Source organism: Rhinopithecus roxellana, chromosome 4 (assembly GCF_007565055.1).
Source record: "Rhinopithecus roxellana isolate Shanxi Qingling chromosome 4, ASM756505v1, whole genome shotgun sequence".
NCBI lineage: Eukaryota > Metazoa > Chordata > Mammalia > Primates > Cercopithecidae > Rhinopithecus > Rhinopithecus roxellana.
Window position 1 is genome coordinate 57,463,125 of NC_044552.1, and position 18,188 is coordinate 57,481,312.

The window sequence follows — 18,188 nt, forward strand, 5'->3', positions numbered from 1 at the left end:
CTTCCGGCCGCGGGAAGTGGGCGGAGCCAGTCGAGGCCTGGGGTTGGCCTAACGCCTAAGGGCCTAAGGAACTTTTGGGGACGTTCAGGAGACCCCGAAGTGGGAGGTTTTGGACACAACTTGCATCTCCTCAGAGCACCTTTGACTCTGGAGGCCTCCGTATGAGGGCCTGGCTCTGGCCTGCGGTGAGGACGGACCAGAGAGGGATTTCCTTTTCGTCCGCCCAACTACCAGGGATTGAGCGCTGGGGGCCAGCCACGGTACTAGCCAGTGGTACTAGCCGACAAGAAACGGGAACGAGAAACACAGGAGCCAGTGGCACGTTTCTAGGCGTTAAGGCCGGAACTCCCGGAGGGCCCCGGGCGCTGCTGCGGCTCCTGCTGGCTCAGTGTGTCTGTGGACAGCCAGGTGCTCAGCCTCTGTTCTTTAACCCTGTTTCATCATCTGAATTGGTAGAGTTGATATGAGGTTGAAATAACGTATGAAAGTATATAGCAACGGGTATATTCCCTTCCCACACTTAGCTGATAAGGGTTCCTTTGCTGCTTTGCAGGCTAACTCTGGCATCCCAATTTTGAAGGCATTTTCATTTACTAACAGAGCTAGCACAGAACTGGATTCATAAAAGGAGGCCAAGAGATATGGAATCAACATTCCTTCAAGCCCCTGCTGTATCTACTAAAATCTTAACAGGATAACCCTTTGAGGCCTCTGTTTGTTAAATGTCCAAACCTCCATTTGGAATGGAAAAGTGCAGGTAAATTATGGGAAGTTTCCAGGATATGTCTACATTAGATTTTTGTTCATTTGCAAAGTTAGACACATCCCTGGAAGCTTCTTATAGTTTGCCTGTACTTTTCCTTCTACTCCATGTTTCGAAATGTCATTAAATACAAATACAATAAGGCAGTGCTTAAAATGACCCTTGCCTAACTGTAAATCTCAGTGTCTTCAATCTGTCCAGATTAGAGGCACCATGTGCTTCCACATCACCCTATGCTTACTTTTTCATGGCACTTTTAACATTGTGTGGCAACTGTCAGATCTCTTATCATTCCGCCAGCCAACAGGTTCCATTTGGCAAGTACCGTTTGTTGGATTCTTGGAATCTAGCTTGGAGTGAAGGCAATTAATATTTGCTAAATGAATATGAATGAATGAATGAATGAATGAATGAATCCAATTTCTCTAAAAGCTTTGGCTTTTTCCTGAAGAACTCATCCTTGAAAACTCAGTTTTCCCATTTTTTTTCTAATTGTTTCCTATTCATTATGGAAGAAAAACATTTTATTTAAAAACATCTAGCAAAACCTAGCTCAAACGTTTTTTCCTCATGACCCTACTATTCACCCTGGCAGAACTAGTTATTCCTTTTTTTTTTTTAACACACTTCTATATTATCATATTTTGTAGCTCTCTATCTACCACAGTAGGAACATCTTAGAAGCAGGAACATTTCTCATTTTTATGTTCTCGATGCCTAGCCAGTGCTGGACTGTTAGCATCCAGTAAATTTTAACAAAAGGGTAAGCAATCTAACACTATGCCCTTTACAGTGGAAAGAAGGAGTTCATTATAAAATGGTCTTATGAACACTTGAAATTGTTTTATCATTACATGGAATAATGGAGACTTTAATCCATCGTCTATTTCAGGTTCATGTTGTATAACCAAACTCCTTTGTAGACCACAGGGTTGTAGATACTATGACTTACTTTTTCTATTTCATTTGTCCTCCAACCTCCTTTCATGGCTCATGGCCTTAATCCTAGGATGTCTGGGTGTATCACGTGACCGTTATGGGTTGATCCGAATCCCTTACCCCCATCCACCCAGATGTTTCCAATGTCCCACTTTTTCTGTATCTGGAGCAGTTAATGTTAGTTTGTTCTGTCTTGCTCTGCTGTTGGACAAGGACTTGGGTTAATTTTGAAAATCAGGTCAGTGCACTGTGAAGATTAAGCTCCCCTCATATATCTCCCATACTATATTAAGCAAAATATCTTGAGTTTTATAATAAACTTTCCTCCCATTAGTCTTGAGAGGCCCTTGGTTTTGGAAAGGAAGGGAGAGGGGATATTCTTTTTTAGTTATTATTATACTTTAAGTTCTGGGGCATATGTGCTGAACATGCAGGTTTGTTATATAGGTATACACATGCCATGGTGGTTTGCTGCACCCATGACCCCTTAATCTACGTTAGGTATTTCTCCTAATGCTATCCCTCCCCTATCCTTCTACCCCTTGACAGGCCCCGGTATGTGAAGTTTGGGAGAGGGGATAGTCTTATCCTAATACAAATACGTAAAGGATAAAAGGGGAAAGGATAAGGCCAGGGATGAAATATGTATGACATGTGTTTGAATACTAATATTGTGAGCCACTTCAATATTTTTTATGGAAAAGATGCAGGAAAATTGGGCTAAATAAATCATATTTATTTTGTGCTATCTTAGACCTCTGTATATAGAGAACTCTAAGTAGAAATGCAGTATACTTTACAGTCTATAGTTTCTTTTTTTTTTTTTTTTTTTTTTTTTTTTTTTTTTTTTGTAGTTAGCTATTTAATGAGGTTCTTAAGACATTTAGAACACCAATTTGTGAGGATAAATTCCATTCGTCAGGGCAAAAACAGACCGCAGGTAGCCCTGGAGCTGAGGAACAGCTTTGATTTTTGGTAGAATTTGTGAGTCCACAGCTTTCTGATCAATCTTGCGCTGCTCTGTAATCTCGTATTTCTCTTTCTCTGTGTCGAAGATCTCACCTTCCTGGTGTCTGGGCTTCCGCAACTTCTTCTTCTTGAAGTAAGCATCAGTAAGATGTTTTGGGATTTTGACATTGCTGATATCGATTTTGGTTGAGGTGGCAATGACAAATTTCTGGTGTGTTCGTCGTAGAGGAACTCGATTGAGGACCAGAGGTCCAGTCACAAGTAACAAGCCACTAGCCAGCTGCTTCAAGAAAACCACCCTCTTGCCCCTGTGGCGTCCAGTGAGGATGATCAGAATGGTCCCGGGGGTAATGCTGGCTCGCAGTTTTCTCACGTGCTGACTGAAGGGTTTTTTGCCGTGGCTCAACAGCTTTCGAGGCACATCTTCAGTAGGATAATATCTAGGCATTTTGCGAAGTTTAACCACCCGGGTACCGCCGTTCTTGTCACCACCAACTGGTTTTGTAAGAGTTGCAAGAACCTTCTCCTTCTTTTTCTTTTCAACCTTGGATTTAGCGGCTGAGTACTTCCTCTTGTACATGGCCTTTCTGGAATACATGGCAGATCGGGAATACCTGCCAATTCCTCTGACAAGGACAGGGTTGCGGCTGCAATGGGGCTTTCCCTTCTTGGGCTTCTTAGCCTTGAGGTTACCCTTTTTCACCTTGCCACCAGCATCAGCCTTCTTGGCTTCGGGTTTCTTCTCCTTAGTATCCGGCTTCTCAACTTTTTCACCCGCCATCTTGCAAGATGGGAAAGAGCCAGTCTATAGTTTCTATACTACTAGTCGGCCTTGTTTAAAGTTGCTTAGAAAAATTAACATTCACTGGATATTTTTAGAAAACAATTCAAGTAAGAAATGCCCTGTTAGGAGAATGAAAAAGACAAGCTATAGACAGGGAGAAAATATTTGCAAACCATATGTCTGATATAGGACTTGTATCTATAATAAATAAACGACTCTCAAAACTCAATAGTAAAAAAAAAAATAAATTTGGTAAAAGATATGAAGTAGCATTTCGCAGAGGAGGATGTACAGATGACAAAGAAGAATATGAAAAGATATTCAATGTCATTAGTTATTAGACAGAAAAAAAAACCCACAATGTTATATCACTACATTCCATGATAATGACTAAGCTAAAAAATTGTGATAACACCAGTACTGGCAAGAATGTAAATAAACTGCATCACTTATGTTGCTGGTAAGAGTGTAAAATGGTACAGCCACATTTTAAAAACTATGTACTTGCCATATGACTAAGAAATTGCATTTAGGCATTTATCCCAAAGAAATGAAAATATGTTCATGCAAAAACCTGTACATGAATGTTAATAGCAACTATATTCCTAATAACCCTAAACTGAAAACAACCTAAATGCCTTTTGATGGGTAAATGGTTCAACAAACTGTGGTACATCAGTACCAAAGGGTCCTACACAGCAATAACAAGGAAAATGAATTATTGATGTGAGCAACAATAGGAAGGTTCTCCATAGAATTTTACTGAGTGAAAAAAATAGTAAAAGGTTACATACTGCATTGTTCTATTTACATAATATTCTTAGATTAACAAATTATAGAGATGGAGAAAAGATTAGTGGCTTCCAGGAGTTAGGGATGGGGAAGAAAAGGGATGAAAGTGGCTATAAAGGGATAGCATCAGCCATGGGCTGATGAACTGTTCTGTATCTTGTGTGTAGTGATAGTTATCAAAGCTACACAAAGGTGATGAAATTGCATGGAATCACACACATCCACACACACACACACACACACACACACACACACACACACACACAGAGAAATGTGTGCTTGTAAATGAGTGACTTTGGAATCTGGATCGTACCAATGTCTGTTTGCTCCTGGTTTTGATTGTGTACAACAGTTATGGTACATCCCTATACAATTTTTTTGGAAACTTTATGAAAATCTAAAATTATTTCAAAAAAAAGTTTTAAAAAATTCTAAAAAATTAAGATTTTAGTGCCACAAAATACAATTTTATTAGAATACACACACAGACAATTCAAGACCAGATCATTATAGGGGGCAATGAGAGTAGAGAGAGCATAGTCTTTTGAGTTACAGCAGGATTGGCCTCCATTTGTAAGAGCCATGTAACCCAAGCAAATCATTTACTCTCTGTTTCCATATCTGAAAACGGATATAACGACATGCACCTTACACTTTGGTTCCAAGGACTGCATGAATTAATGTAAATACAGTTAACATGTTTGCATTAAATACATACTTGAGATGCAACAAAACATAGTGGGAAAGGAAGGACTTTAGATTTTGAAAGTCCCTGTTTATCATCTCAGGGTGACATGGATAATAAAATTTTCTGAGTTAGGTTCTTCATCTATAAAAATGGAACTATACTTAAATATGATGACTAAATGAGCCAATATGGGTAAAATACCCACCACAGGAAACGTAGTAAGTTGTAGTTATTAGTAATATGAATGAAATTAAAACCTAAAAATATGTTCTCTTCTAAGATTCTTAAAGATTGAAAATCTTAAATTAGGTTTTTAAAAAATTTGATCTATTTAGGCATAATTTTTGTACAGTAAAACACTTTCATATTGTACAGTTTGATGATATTTTGACAAATCTTTACAATTTTATTCCCTTAAATATGTCTTTTGAAGAAAAAAGTTTATAATTTTGATGAAACCAAACTATTCACACATTTTTCTTTTCTAAATGGTAGTTTATTTTGTTGTTATTGTTCCACTAAATCTTTTACTAACCCAAGGTGAAAAAACAAAACAAGAACCCTCAAAAACAAACTTTCAGTGTTTTGTTTAGAAGTTTTATAATTTTAGCTCTTGTATTTAGGTCTATGATTCATTTTAAGTTAACTTTTTGTAGTGAGGTAAGGGTTGAGGATTTTATTTTTACATATGGATATCCAATTGTTATATTGCCATTTGTTGCAAAGACTATACTATCCAGTTAAGTTATCTTGGCGCTTTTGCCAAAAGTTAATTGACCATATGTATGTGAGTTTATTCTTTGACTCTTTATTCTGTTGCATCAATCTGTATATCTTTGTGCCAATACCCCTTTGTTTTGATTATTTTCTAAACTGCTTGAAAGCTAATTTTAAAATTAAGTAATATTAATCCTCTAACTTTGTTCTTTTTCCTCAAAATTGTTTTTGATTTTCTATATGTATTTTAGAATATATTTGTCAACTTCTGCAAAAAAAAAAAAAAAAATCGAAACCTGCTGGGGTTTTATTAGAATTTCATTGTAGGTAGAGATCAATTTGACAAGAATTAACTTTGGAGCAATACTGAGTCTTTTAATCCATGGACACAGTTCATTGCTCTACTAAAATCTTTAATTTCTCTCAGTAATGTTTTATATTCTTCAGTGAACAAATCTTGTACACTTTTGTTAGATTTATATCTAAGTTTTTAATGTTTTTATGCTATTATAAATAATATTAATTTTTAAATATTTTAGTCCCCAGTTTTCATTGACAGTATATCAAAATATATTTTTGTATATTGGCCTTATATCTTGTGAATTTGCTAGGACTTCATTATTAATTCTTGTAGCTTTTGGTATCCTTGAGGTTTTTTTATATACATAATTATATCATCTGTGAATAAAGGCAGTTCTATGTCTTCTTTTCTAATATATGTGTTTTTTATTTCCTTTTCTTGCTTTACTGCAATGACTAAGAACGTCAGTACGGATTAGAATAAAATGGTGAGAATTGATATTGCCTTGTTCCTGATTTAAGGAGAAAGTCTTTCACCAATACAATGTTAGCTACAGGTTTTACTTAGATCCTTTTTAACAGGATGAGGAAGTTTCTTTTTTTTGCTATTTTGTTGAGAATTTTTATCATCAAATACTTTTGAATTTTATCAAATACTTTTTCACATTCTATTGATACATGTTTTGTTTGTTCTGTTAATTGGGTGAATTATATTGATTTTTTAGGATGTTGAACCAATTTTGTATTACCAGGATAAATCTCACTTAGTTATGATGTATTTATACTTTATATGATGCTGGATTTAATTTGCTAATTTTTTTCACATCTGTGCACATGGATTTTTAAATTTTCTGTTTATTGTGGTACAATATACGTAAAACAAAACTTACCATTCAAACCATTTTTAAGTGTAGAGCTCAGTGGCATTAAATGTATTCACATTGTTGAACAACCATTACCACCATCCATTTCAATTTTTTCATCTCCCAAACTGAAACTGTACCCATTAAACAACTCTTCATTCCCTCCCCACTATTCTGTATTGTCTTTATGAATTTCATTATTCTAGTACCTCAAGTAAAATCATGTATGTGTTCACTTTTGCCTGGCTTGTTTCACTCAGCATAATGTTTTTAAGGTTCATCCATGCTGTAGCATGTATTTTCTTCCTTGTTATTACCTTCTTAACTCAGAACTATACCAGGATAAAACAAAACCCGTGATAACAAGCAATTAGGCACTTTAAAACATTTACTTTTAAAATCAGAATAACATAGTTTATTTACTTACATATATTCCTGTTTGTTACCAGATATTTTCAGCAAACAGACATCTTTAAGCATCTTCATCTGCTTTTATCAAACTTTGAAGTGGCTCCTGCTGCTGTTGACAATCATAGCAGCCTGTTGGGGGTAAAGTATGGGGAGAGAAAAAAATAATGTATTCCTCAAAATTCAGAAATAATAAAACACTTGAGTGTGGGTAAAATGTGCATGTGTATGGCATCAATGAAGGCCAAATAATGCTTTGTTTCCATACATTTCCATACATGCTTTAAAATGAAGAATAATGTAAGCATATCACATATTTATTAACTGTTAGTCAATTATATATTATTTGAAACTATCAAATTCTAGATTTTATGGAATAGCTGTTAAACTGAAGATGATCCTTAAAAATTATGACATGTTTTAAACACAAATGATCATGTAAAAACAATTAAGCATTTAATATGGTAAAAAATTTTATAAAATCAGAAATGTTATTGACTCAACATAATTATTCTGAAGAAGAGAACAAAATGATTTAATCATGCGTATAAATGTCTTTCTCCCCACTCCCCAAAAAACCCTCTCAATTCAACAGATACCTTCAGAGTGGCTCCTATTTGAAGTTTATAAGGGATACAAAGATGTGTTACATGGTCCTTGCTTTCAAGCGATGCATCTTGTGTAGGGGATGCTGATATGTACATCTATGTAGTAGGGGAAGCAATGGGAGAAAGGGGTACTGAAGATACTGAGGCTTCAGAGAGGAAATAGCAGGTGATCGTTTTAGATAACTGAGGTAGAATTTAATCAATACAAATAAAGATGACTAGGTGGTGGTGGTGGGAAGAAAGGTAGATGGAGGGAACAGAATAAACTACATAGAAAAGCAGCAAGTATAGAGCATCTCCAGGGAAATAATTAGAGCAATGCATTTCCAAGCAGGTAGGGTACAGGTAGCAGTGAAAGGTAAAAGTGAGAAAAATGGCCTGTGGTCAGAATGAGAAGGTCTTGGATATAGCATTAAAGGTTTTAATTTTTACTATGTGTGTATATAGGAGAAATTGAAGGTGAGAATATGCCCAAAGTTGCCCAGTGGAAGATGACGGTGCTTCCCTGTGAAGAATGGATTTCAGGATGAGACAGTCCAGACACGTTAAGAACTCTGTATTATACTTTTAGGTCTGAATAATTTTTTTCCCCTATCTTGAAATAGGAGAAAATAAACCCAGGCAAAAAGAATCCTAATGAAATTTTAAAAATTCTATTTTTTTAAACATGACATCAATATAATGGCTCCCTTTAAGTATATACAGGTTAAGATTCTAGAGTTCAATCACTTCAGCATTTTTTTTTTTTTTTCTTTCGCAGACAGTCTCCCTCTGTTGCCCAGGCTGGAGTGCAGTGGTGTAATCTCAGTTCACTGCAATCTCTGCCTCCCGGGTTCAAACAATTCTCCTGTCTCAGCCTCCCGCGTAGCTGGGACTACAGGCGCATGCTTGCACGCCCAGCTAATTTTTTGTATTTTAGTAGAGACAAGGGTTTCACTCTGTTGCCCAGGCTGGTCTTCAACTCCTGAGCTCAGGCATCTGCCCACCTTGGCCTCCCAAAGTGCTGGGATTACAGGCGTGAGCCACTGCGCCCGTCTCACTTCAGCTTTTAAGGAAATGGGAATTCAGAAGTGAAGGGACTTGATCCTAGTTATACTCTTCTGTCAGAAGTAGAACCCAAAGTAGGATAAAGATCTTTAGACTCTGGGTTCAGTCTTTCTTCTACATTATCTGGCATTCAATAATAATATATATTTGCTTGGTAGTCATCTCTAAAGAGTCTCAGTTTAATTGGAAAGCAAAGAATTACTTATTTTCCTTTCCAAAGAACTTGTTTTAACCATCAAGTATTAAAATTAACCATTTTTTTCTAGGAAAGTCCTGATGGAATTTGTTTTCATTAATAGAAAAAATATATGTAATTATAACAACTGTAAATAAATGTGCTTGAAAATTTGAAGATGACTGAGTAACAAATTCTTTTATATTTACATTGTCCTGAATTTATTAGCTAAGTAAAAGAGAAATTGCAGACTCATATGATAGTCACAGATTCTTAAAACAATAAAGATAAAATTAATTGATTCATGTTATATGTAGCTGTAATCATTTTTTTCTTAATAGCAAAGAAATGCTACTAAAGAGAGCAGAGATTTATATAAAAATGGAAGATGTACACCTATCCACTAGTGGCTTACAATCAAATAGGATTTGGAGCACTTGAAAAAGACATGTTATTCCATATTGAAAGCAAACTTAATAAATGTTACCCCTTTAATTATATATATAAATTAATTCATATATGATTTATATCTTATATATTGTATGTCTATAATTATATATACTAATTCATTTATACATATAAAAACTGTACATAATTAAAAATAAGTATATGCATTTTCAGTAAGAAAAAAATCATTTGAGAGGAGAAAAAATGTAGAGAAATACCACATACAGTGGTATTATAATAAGTAAGTGAGTTTGGAATTCTTAAGCCTGTGAGTATGGACACAAAAATTACTGAAATTTTTAATCCTTTTTATTTACTGAGAATTATTTTGGAAAACGAGTTGATGATTCCAAGTTGGCAAAAATAAGCAATGTTCCAAGATAATCAGTAGATATGATTTCATCAGAAAATTATGAATGTGATTGGATGAGTGTTGGGTATACTGGATTTGGTTAGATTATAGAAGGTCTTACTGTTCAAGCTAAAGCATGGTGACTCCATTCTAAAATGTATGCTAGAGGTAATTCAGATTCATTTAAAATGTATGAGACATAAAAATGCCATAAGGAAAAATCTGTTTTTAGAAGACTTTACTGGGTTGTGACCATGATATAAGAGCCTTCCTTGGTACCTAATTAGTGAACAATAACTCTCAGTCATAATAATCATATTAATTAGGGGAACTGTGTTTTTATCCTGGCTCTGCTACTAAGTCACTCATGAGCATAAACAACTCTACTTCTCTGAATTTCAGTTTACTAACATGTGAAATGGGAAGGTTAATCAGATAATCTCAAGGAGTCATTTCAGGTTAAAAATTCCTGAAATTCATGTTGATCCAGATCCCAAGGCATGATGTCAGTGCATAAGCAGTGTTTTCATCCCAACTCCCCAACCCCCCAAAGAATAAAGCTAAATCAATTGTTCATGGTCCAGTTTGGATGTAATTATTTTGATCCAGTCTTTACTTAATTTTAAAAATTACAAAACATAAAAAAACAAAATTTTCCCAAAGTAGTTCAATGCAGAACATTTGGGAAGTTAAGCATATATATATATATATATATATATATATATATATATATATAATATTTTACAATGCAATTACATATTGACAAATTCAATGAAAAAGTAGACCATCTAAATATTTTAAGAGATTAAACTTCACATTCTCTGCAACTAGAAAAACAATAAGCTACTGCATATCAGTACATGACATTCAAATATATTTTAAAGTGTACTTCCCCCTCTTAAAATGGCAGTGAGTATACATTAGTGCAACCACAAAGCACTTGTAAACTTTTCTGTTCAACATCATCCATGTCCATCAGAACCAATTCTGTTTAGCTGGCTCCAAGGCTTTCTTGGGCCTGAGCTTCATGTTTTTCTATTTTAACAGTTACAGCCTTTATCCATAACCGCAGCCATCCATCCAGAAATGCCCACCGTCTGAGGCTGGGAGAGCTGGTGGTATGTAGCTGAATTTGAAGAACTCTTTTACCTTTCTAAAATAAGAACATGGATTTGATTCAAAGATTGGAGACATAACTGTATACAATAAACAGATTTTTACTTATCACTTTTTAGGCAAGAAGCTTTGCTAAACTGAGTAAGAGTCAGGCCACTGGCAGTTTTAGTGTGATTTGTGAGTGCTCTCTCTGCCTCTCTAGAGCCCCTAGTGTCAGGTAAGGGAGATAAGAAAGGACGCATGACTATCTGCCTTGCTTTTAAAATACCAATGAAAGGCTGATGTTTAACAAAAGGTGCTTTATAAAAGGATCTATACAGCTGAGTTTTAATCAAATAAGTTGTAGTTCTTAATATATTACAATTCTTGAGAGCTAGCAATATATCTGGCTTGTAACAGACTATGTAACAAGGCAAATGCTCTGCTCTTTTTTCATCAAGATTCCGTGTGTGGCTGTCAGAGGAAGTCATTAGCATGTGCAGTGGAGTGCTAACCAATTAACACATCTAATGAGAGGGTACTGACAGCAGCCTCTTTTCTTGACATTCAAACATCATCTCAACTTGATTTTTTTAATCTTTCTGACAAGAAGTACAACTTCCTTCAATACTAGGGAAACTCAAAATGTTTATTAATTTCCATTCACCTCCCTTTAATTTACAATATGTACACTTTAACAATGACAGAAAAGTGAATTATCAAACTTCAATTATAAATACTGACATAACAGGTTAAATGTATTTCTTAAGCACTACGTATGTGTTCTTCCACATTCCTATCATCTACTTCAGATCTGAGATGCTGGCTCCCTCCTGGTACTCCTCCTCTAAGCAGGCTCTTCATAGAATAGCAACTCAAAGGCCAAACCTTCTTGCCCAAGGTGAAAGTGGTCAGGCTTCGATTCTTCTTTAGAAAATGCTGTGCGGGGTCTCATTGGATGGCCTTGTGAGATCCGACCAGATCACTTTTGGACAAAAAGAGGAGTCAAAGAGAACTTGGGTTTCCAGAAAAAAAAATAAAGTGCTGCCCCCTATAAATCAGTCTCTGTGGAATAGGTGTCTTCCTAAAGAGGTAGAAATAATAGGGGGTATGTGTTGCAGATGCCCATATTTCAATAATACTGAACACTGTATCTTTAAGGGCTGCATCTTTAGGGGTTTAAAATGGACTGACTCCACTCATCTCTCTGATTTTTTCATAAGTAAGCCAGAACACCATTGACCAAGGGGTCTGAAAGATTAACCAAAGAAGTTAGTGCATATTTCAAAGCAATTGTAAATATTCTACATATGTGCATACATATATTTGAATGACAAAGTCATTTTCCATCCACTTAGGCTGAAAACAAATATTTTGGTATTTCACCTTTGTAAAGGACTTTATAATTTACAAAGCATTTTTATGTCTTATTTATCACAGATTTCTCTAAACAACATCTTACAATAGAAAGGAAAGATATTAATATCCCTGTTTTTCAAATGAGACCACTGAGGCTTAGCAGTCAAATGCCTATTGGCATGTTATAGAGCTAGACCACAGGCTTCTGTTTTCCATTCTCAGAGTTCTTTTTATTGAACCATTACTAGCTAAAGGGCTGGGACTCAAGATGCCTGAATTCTAGGCAGGCTTTTCTATATCTAGTTTGTATATGGAGCATAAAAACAAGTCACTTTAGAACTTGAAAGTGAGGCAGGCGAAAGATTATCCTTGGAGATTTAGGTCACAAAACCAACACCTGATGTCTCACAACATTTACATAAAAATTCACATTAAATATAGAAAAGCCCTTCCAGCTCAGAAAGCCTTGTCTTTAACTTGAATGAAGGTATAGCTACATCTAAAGGAATTATAAAAGAATAGGGTTAGAAGAAGACATAAATGCTGAGGATGTAAACAGTAAAGATAGAGAGGGAAATCACAGGGTAAACACTGGAACAGAGAGTGCCTTGGATCTAATAATTCCTGTCTAATTCAGTTCTAATCAAAATTGAACAGAGAGTAGCTCTATCATTCTAGAGTAGATGAATAAGCTTAAGCAATTCGAAAATAAAATGTATTTAGTTTTGTTTGTAAAGCAATGTTTATCTCATATTCGTTTGGAAATACTGAGCATGTTATATTAGTAAACTGAGAATTCACTAAGTAGTGGATTTAGGAGAATATATCTTGGTTATTTAAAGGTATGATGACATACATGAAATAAGGAATATAAAGCTATGATAATACCATATTCTTGTGACAACAAAAATGAAGTAAACCAATATAACTGGAGTTGGATGAAGAAGGTAGAGGTCTTAGTTAAGAACCCCTATGCAATCATTCTTAATTGCTGTGGTAATCAATCTTCTTCTTCATGTTAATGACATTATAGCAACAAAATCCATAGGCAAATGAAATAGGTACTAACCAGGGACTGAGCAAAGCAAGGTCGCAGTACCTCTATCCAGTAGAAGGGATCAGGACAGAGTTTAGCTGGATTTTGAATAGAGTTTTTAAAGAGTAGGAGATCATATAGCCAAAGAATGTGGGTGGTATATAAATGGGATTTACCAAGCCTCTGTACAGGAGTAGCACATGTGGGCACTATGTTTGCTTGCTGATTTTCTCACTGATCTAGCTATGAGCACTGCAAATAATGCAAGTGTATATGAACCTATATCGTTTCTTTTGGTCTATCTTTTGCCATAAGGCTGGAGAAAAACCAGAAGCAGAGTCCCTTTTCATGCCTGCTACTGTGGAGCTGAACACGTAAGAGCTCTCTTGTGTTGATTAAGTTTACAAATAAGCTCCTCTTGTTCTGATTCTGTGTTAAGAAAGAAACCTTCTAATTATTACTTGAGTACCCATATAGCTTGAATTTAGGAAAAACCACATTGACCAGAGGACTTGAACATCTAGATCACTTGCCAAATGTGTTGTACGATGTGAATGAGCCAACTATTGTGGCCTGATCATCAGTGTCAATGAGATCAGCCGAGTCAAATCTATATTTTCAAGGCCAGTTTACTTGGAAATGCTCATGAATTAGGTTTCTGTGCTCCGGGTCATGCACTGTGGCAAATCAACCAGGCAGTGACTTTCTGGTGATCTTTGGTTGTTAGCCAGCCTTTCTTTAAATACCCCTCCACTGCGAGAAATGTCTCTTCAATTTTAAAACTTCTGTAGCTAGCTGCAGGATGTTGAGCAAATCAGTATATTATGTTAGTAAGGAGCATAGCGTTTTGAGTGGAACAGATCTGAGGTCAATTCCCAGCTCTGCCACATAGTAGCTACGTGAACTTGGGCAAGCTTCTTATGCTTTGAGCCATGATTTCCTTATCTGAAAAATGAGGATAATACTGCTTGTTTTGCTAGGTTCTTACACAGTTTAAAAAAGTAATGTATTTAGAGCTTTGCATGTATTAAGTACTCTTTTTTGTTATTTATACTTCCTGAATCATATGTATAAAGACAAAGGATTAAACAAAGTGGTCCCATCCTTTGTACTTAAATATTCTACCTGCCCCTCATCCCTTCTGACCCTGATTTTGTGTTTCTGCAATGGTCTCACTCATCCTCCTAGCTTCCTACATTAGAAACACAGGAAATCCCCTTTGCTTTTTTCTGTCCCTCACCTTCTGCATATAATCAGTTACTAAGTCCTATGGAGTTAACCATAAATGTCCCTAAAATTTATCTTCTCTCCATTTCTACAGTCATCTAACTGGTTAGATCATTGCTAAAACTTCCTTTCTTATATCCTAGCTTTCAATGAATCTACTATACGGCTTCCAAAGTAGTCTTGCTGTCAAACAAACCTTAGCACGTTGCTTCTGGGCTTAAGCAGGTGCTCCATAGATTTCATCTAAACTACTAGGCTTGGCCCACAAGGTTCTTCCCAACTTGGTCCTTAAGTACCTCTCTAGCCTTATCTCCTACCATCTCCCCTATGAGGACCTATTCTTCAACCAGACTGAATTTTCTGTAGTTCCTCAAACATAACAGGCCTACACCTGACATGATCCCTATGCTCATGTTGCACCCTTATATTTCTCTTGACAAACGCCTATTGATGCCTCAAAGCCCAGATCAAATATCAGCTCTGTGAAGCTTCTTGCGACTTCCCAGATATGGTCATAGCCATTTCTACACCACTCTCTGCGTTCCCACAGAGTACTGTTCATACAGTAGAGCAAGAATACAACCTCCTTAATATATCGGGTGTCAGGCCGCCTGGGTTTGATGCCCTGAACCACTCACCTGGCCAAGCTATTTAGACTTTTGATGTTTTTTTATTTCCTCCTCTATAAAAGAGGGATATGATAGTAACCTACGGCACAGATTGTTGGGAGAATTCAATGGGTTAAGCCATGAAAATGATTAGCACAATACTGGCCATATACCAAGTGATTCAGTAGTATTTATTTAGTAATTTTTATTATTTCTGTAATTTTAACTACTTACATGTTTAACTTCTACATCTCATTCTAAGCTCCTCTAGTGCAAAGACTATGTTATTCCTCAGTGTTACCAGCACTTATAACAGTGCCTGGTTTATGCAGGCCAAATCAAACTTTACCTTTCCAGTAAGAAACAGCCACAGTTTTGACATAATTTCAAGGTATAATCAAAACCACCAAAATAATATCTCAAACTTGGGTATACTTTTATCAGGTATTGCCAAGGGCTTTGGCTGTTAATTTCATATTAATACACAAATACCTACTATTCCTTGATGATAGCATTTATTACCAACATTTCAATTACCATCTATATGTGGAAAATGCTCAAATCTAAACTCCATCCTTGTATTCTCTCCTAAGACCTAGAACAGTATATTCAGTTTGTCATCTAGACATCTCTGCTTGGATGTCCTATGGGTAACCAAAATTTCACAGGTCTTAAACTAACCTTATTTTACCTACAGATCTTCTTCCCTGCAAATGATCCCCGTTTTAGGAAATTACATCATCATCCTCAGTTGCTCAGAGCAGGAATCTGGGAATGAAGTCTGACTTTTCCTTATCTTCTCCAACCATTCTCCCATTCTCATCCAATTAGTCATGTTTCTATTCCCTTTCTACCTCCTAAACATGTTTGTAGTCCATGTTCTGTTCCCACTGTCATACTCTTTCCAAGCCACCATTATCTCTCATATATCATTACTCCTGGTCTTTTCCCAATCCACATGACAGGCAGAACAAATTTTCTAAAAATGCATGTTTCTTCAAACCGGTGCCCATTACTCTTCTGGCTCATATGTCCTTCCCAGTGTGGTGTCTGCCTCTCTCTGGTCTCACCCTTTGACTCTCTCCATGAGGTCTCTCTCTGTGGCTTGGCCCGCTAGGTTTCCTTGAACTCACCCTGCTCTCTGTCCACTCCAACTGTCCCTCTGTAGAGAATGTTTTTTTTCCCGCCCTCTTTACCTGGCTAAGTCCTACTCATTTTGCAAATCTAAATTCAAAAGTCCATTCTCCAGGGAGGTTTTCCTCATTGCCAGTTTAGGCTGTACTTATTTGCTATATATTTCTATAGCACTATGCACTCTTCCCATAACATTTATCACTTATAGTTTCTTATTCAAAGCTGAGACCTCAGGACAGGGCTTTGCATGATGTAGGCACTCAAAAGATACATATAATATTATATATAATTGTATTATAATATATTGTGTTAATTTTTGATTGCTTGAATTTCTAAACCTATAACTCACCCATTCTTTCAAATGTTTTAACTTACAGAAAAGTCAGCACTTGGTTTTTATTACATTTGCTATATTGCTTAAACAAGTCTAATTCTACATTATAGATTAGAATTCTATATTTTATTATATTTGCTATATTGCTTAAACAAGTCTATCTAATTCTGTATTATAGATTAGAATTCTACATTTTATTATATTTGCTATATTGCTTAAACAAGTCTATCTAATTCTATATCTTAGTTCACTGCAATGAAAAATAACATCTAAACCAAATAAAAATGACATAATGTTTTCTTATGAAGCAGAGTTTTGTAGTAATAAATATTAATGGGTAATGTAACATTTGCTATCAAAGTAACAGTAAATTTTTTTGTAGGAGAGATCTCTAGTGTAAAATCTGTATATGTGTTCCAAAATATTGTATTAAAATATAACTAAATGGAATACTAAAAATTTTACATGACAGAAAATCTATTTACTGGCTTTATAACAAGACTATCAACTTATTCATTAATGGAGGTAACTTATTTTATCTTACTCTACCACAGAAGGCAAGATAACTCTGAGGAGAGGTGAAAGGAAATAAAAGAAGATTTAAAAAAGAAAAGATCTTGATTTGGGGGGCAGGGCCATGCTTCAAACCAGAAGAGAAAAGGGAAAATGCTTATAGATTAAAAGTAATTTAAGTACAAAGAAAAAAAAAAAAAAACAAAGGAAGTAAACCTAACTTTACCATTCTCAGCCAAGATGGTAAAAAGCCTTTATATAGACTCATGAATCCTTCACCTTGAACTGCCTGAATCAAGCAGTCAGTTGATGATTTATACAGAAGTCCCCTACAAAGGAAACAAGATCCTTTTGTTAATTTTTTTCTGTGTAAAATATATATATATATTCATAAAATTAAATTGTCTAAGGAATCTTACAAAAATTAAATATTGGCTGGGCACGGTGGCTCACGCCTGTAATCCCAGCACTTTGGGAGGCCAAGGCAGGCAGATCATGAGATCAGGAGATTGAGGTCATCCTGGCTCACACGGTGAAACCCCGTCTCTACTAAAAAAAATACAAAAAATTAGCCGGGCATGGTGGCGGGCACCAGTAGTCCCAGCTACTCAGGAGGCCGAGGCAGGAAAATGGTTTGAACCTGGGAGACGGAGCTTGCAGTGAGCGGGAGATCGCACCCCTGCACTCCAGCCTGGGCGACAGAGCGAGACTCCGTCTCAAAAAATATATATATATTTTTTCTGCTAGTTTAGAAAAATATTTGTGGTTCTACAGATACAGATAACGTCTTTTGATCTTAAAGATATTTTCAAGGTTAACTCTTCTGATTCATGCCCCCCTTGGTTTTATACTTAGAATTCACTCTATCTTCTTTCTTCCAGAGAGAACATACTATTTCATATCGAATCAAATTCTCCATGTTATCTACTCAAGTCATAAGCTTCTGAAGAAAGTGCCCTGTAAATTCTCAGCAGAATATGCTTTCAACAATTCTTTAAAAACAATAAAGTCCTAATAAAAACCTTGTGTC

At 35.9% G+C, this 18,188-nt stretch overlaps 2 protein-coding genes and 1 long non-coding RNA gene across 9 annotated transcripts in view; 1 reads left to right on the forward strand and 2 right to left on the reverse strand.

Annotated features, from left to right (window-relative positions):
- The window catches only part of SLC25A27 (solute carrier family 25 member 27), a 42,534-nt gene that overhangs the window by 8,075 nt on the left and 16,271 nt on the right, over positions 1-18,188 (reverse strand). For 2 of the 7 annotated variants that reach the window (XM_010356497.2, XM_030928809.1), the window contains exons 8-9: positions 17,385-17,487; positions 9,728-11,005 (exon numbers count right to left, since the gene is read on the reverse strand). In XM_010356497.2, coding sequence (XP_010354799.2) covers positions 10,844-11,005; positions 17,385-17,487 — 265 coding nt within the window. In that variant the 3' untranslated portion in view covers positions 9,728-10,843. Of the gene's footprint in view, positions 1-3,461; positions 3,575-7,242; positions 7,356-9,727; positions 12,199-17,384; positions 17,488-18,188 lie in introns of those variants that run through there. The other 5 variants (XR_004056829.1, XR_004056830.1, XR_004056828.1 and 2 more) reach the window with 5 other exon arrangements.
- Positions 27-18,179, forward strand: LOC115896903. Its single transcript, XR_004056831.1, has 2 exons — positions 27-260; positions 18,040-18,179. It is a non-coding gene; the product is annotated as an uncharacterized LOC115896903 (long non-coding RNA).
- Positions 2,516-3,477, reverse strand: LOC104656797 (60S ribosomal protein L6). The gene has a single exon (XM_010356496.2). The coding sequence runs from the start codon at positions 3,450-3,452 to the stop codon at positions 2,586-2,588; it is 867 nt and encodes a 288-aa protein (XP_010354798.1). The 5' UTR covers positions 3,453-3,477; the 3' UTR covers positions 2,516-2,585.

What these genes read in the sequence shown, in the direction of transcription:
- LOC104656797 (XM_010356496.2), bottom strand. Translation starts at nt 3,452, where the DNA reads ATGGCGGGTGAAAAAGTTGAGAAGCCGGATACTAAGGAGAAGAAACCC.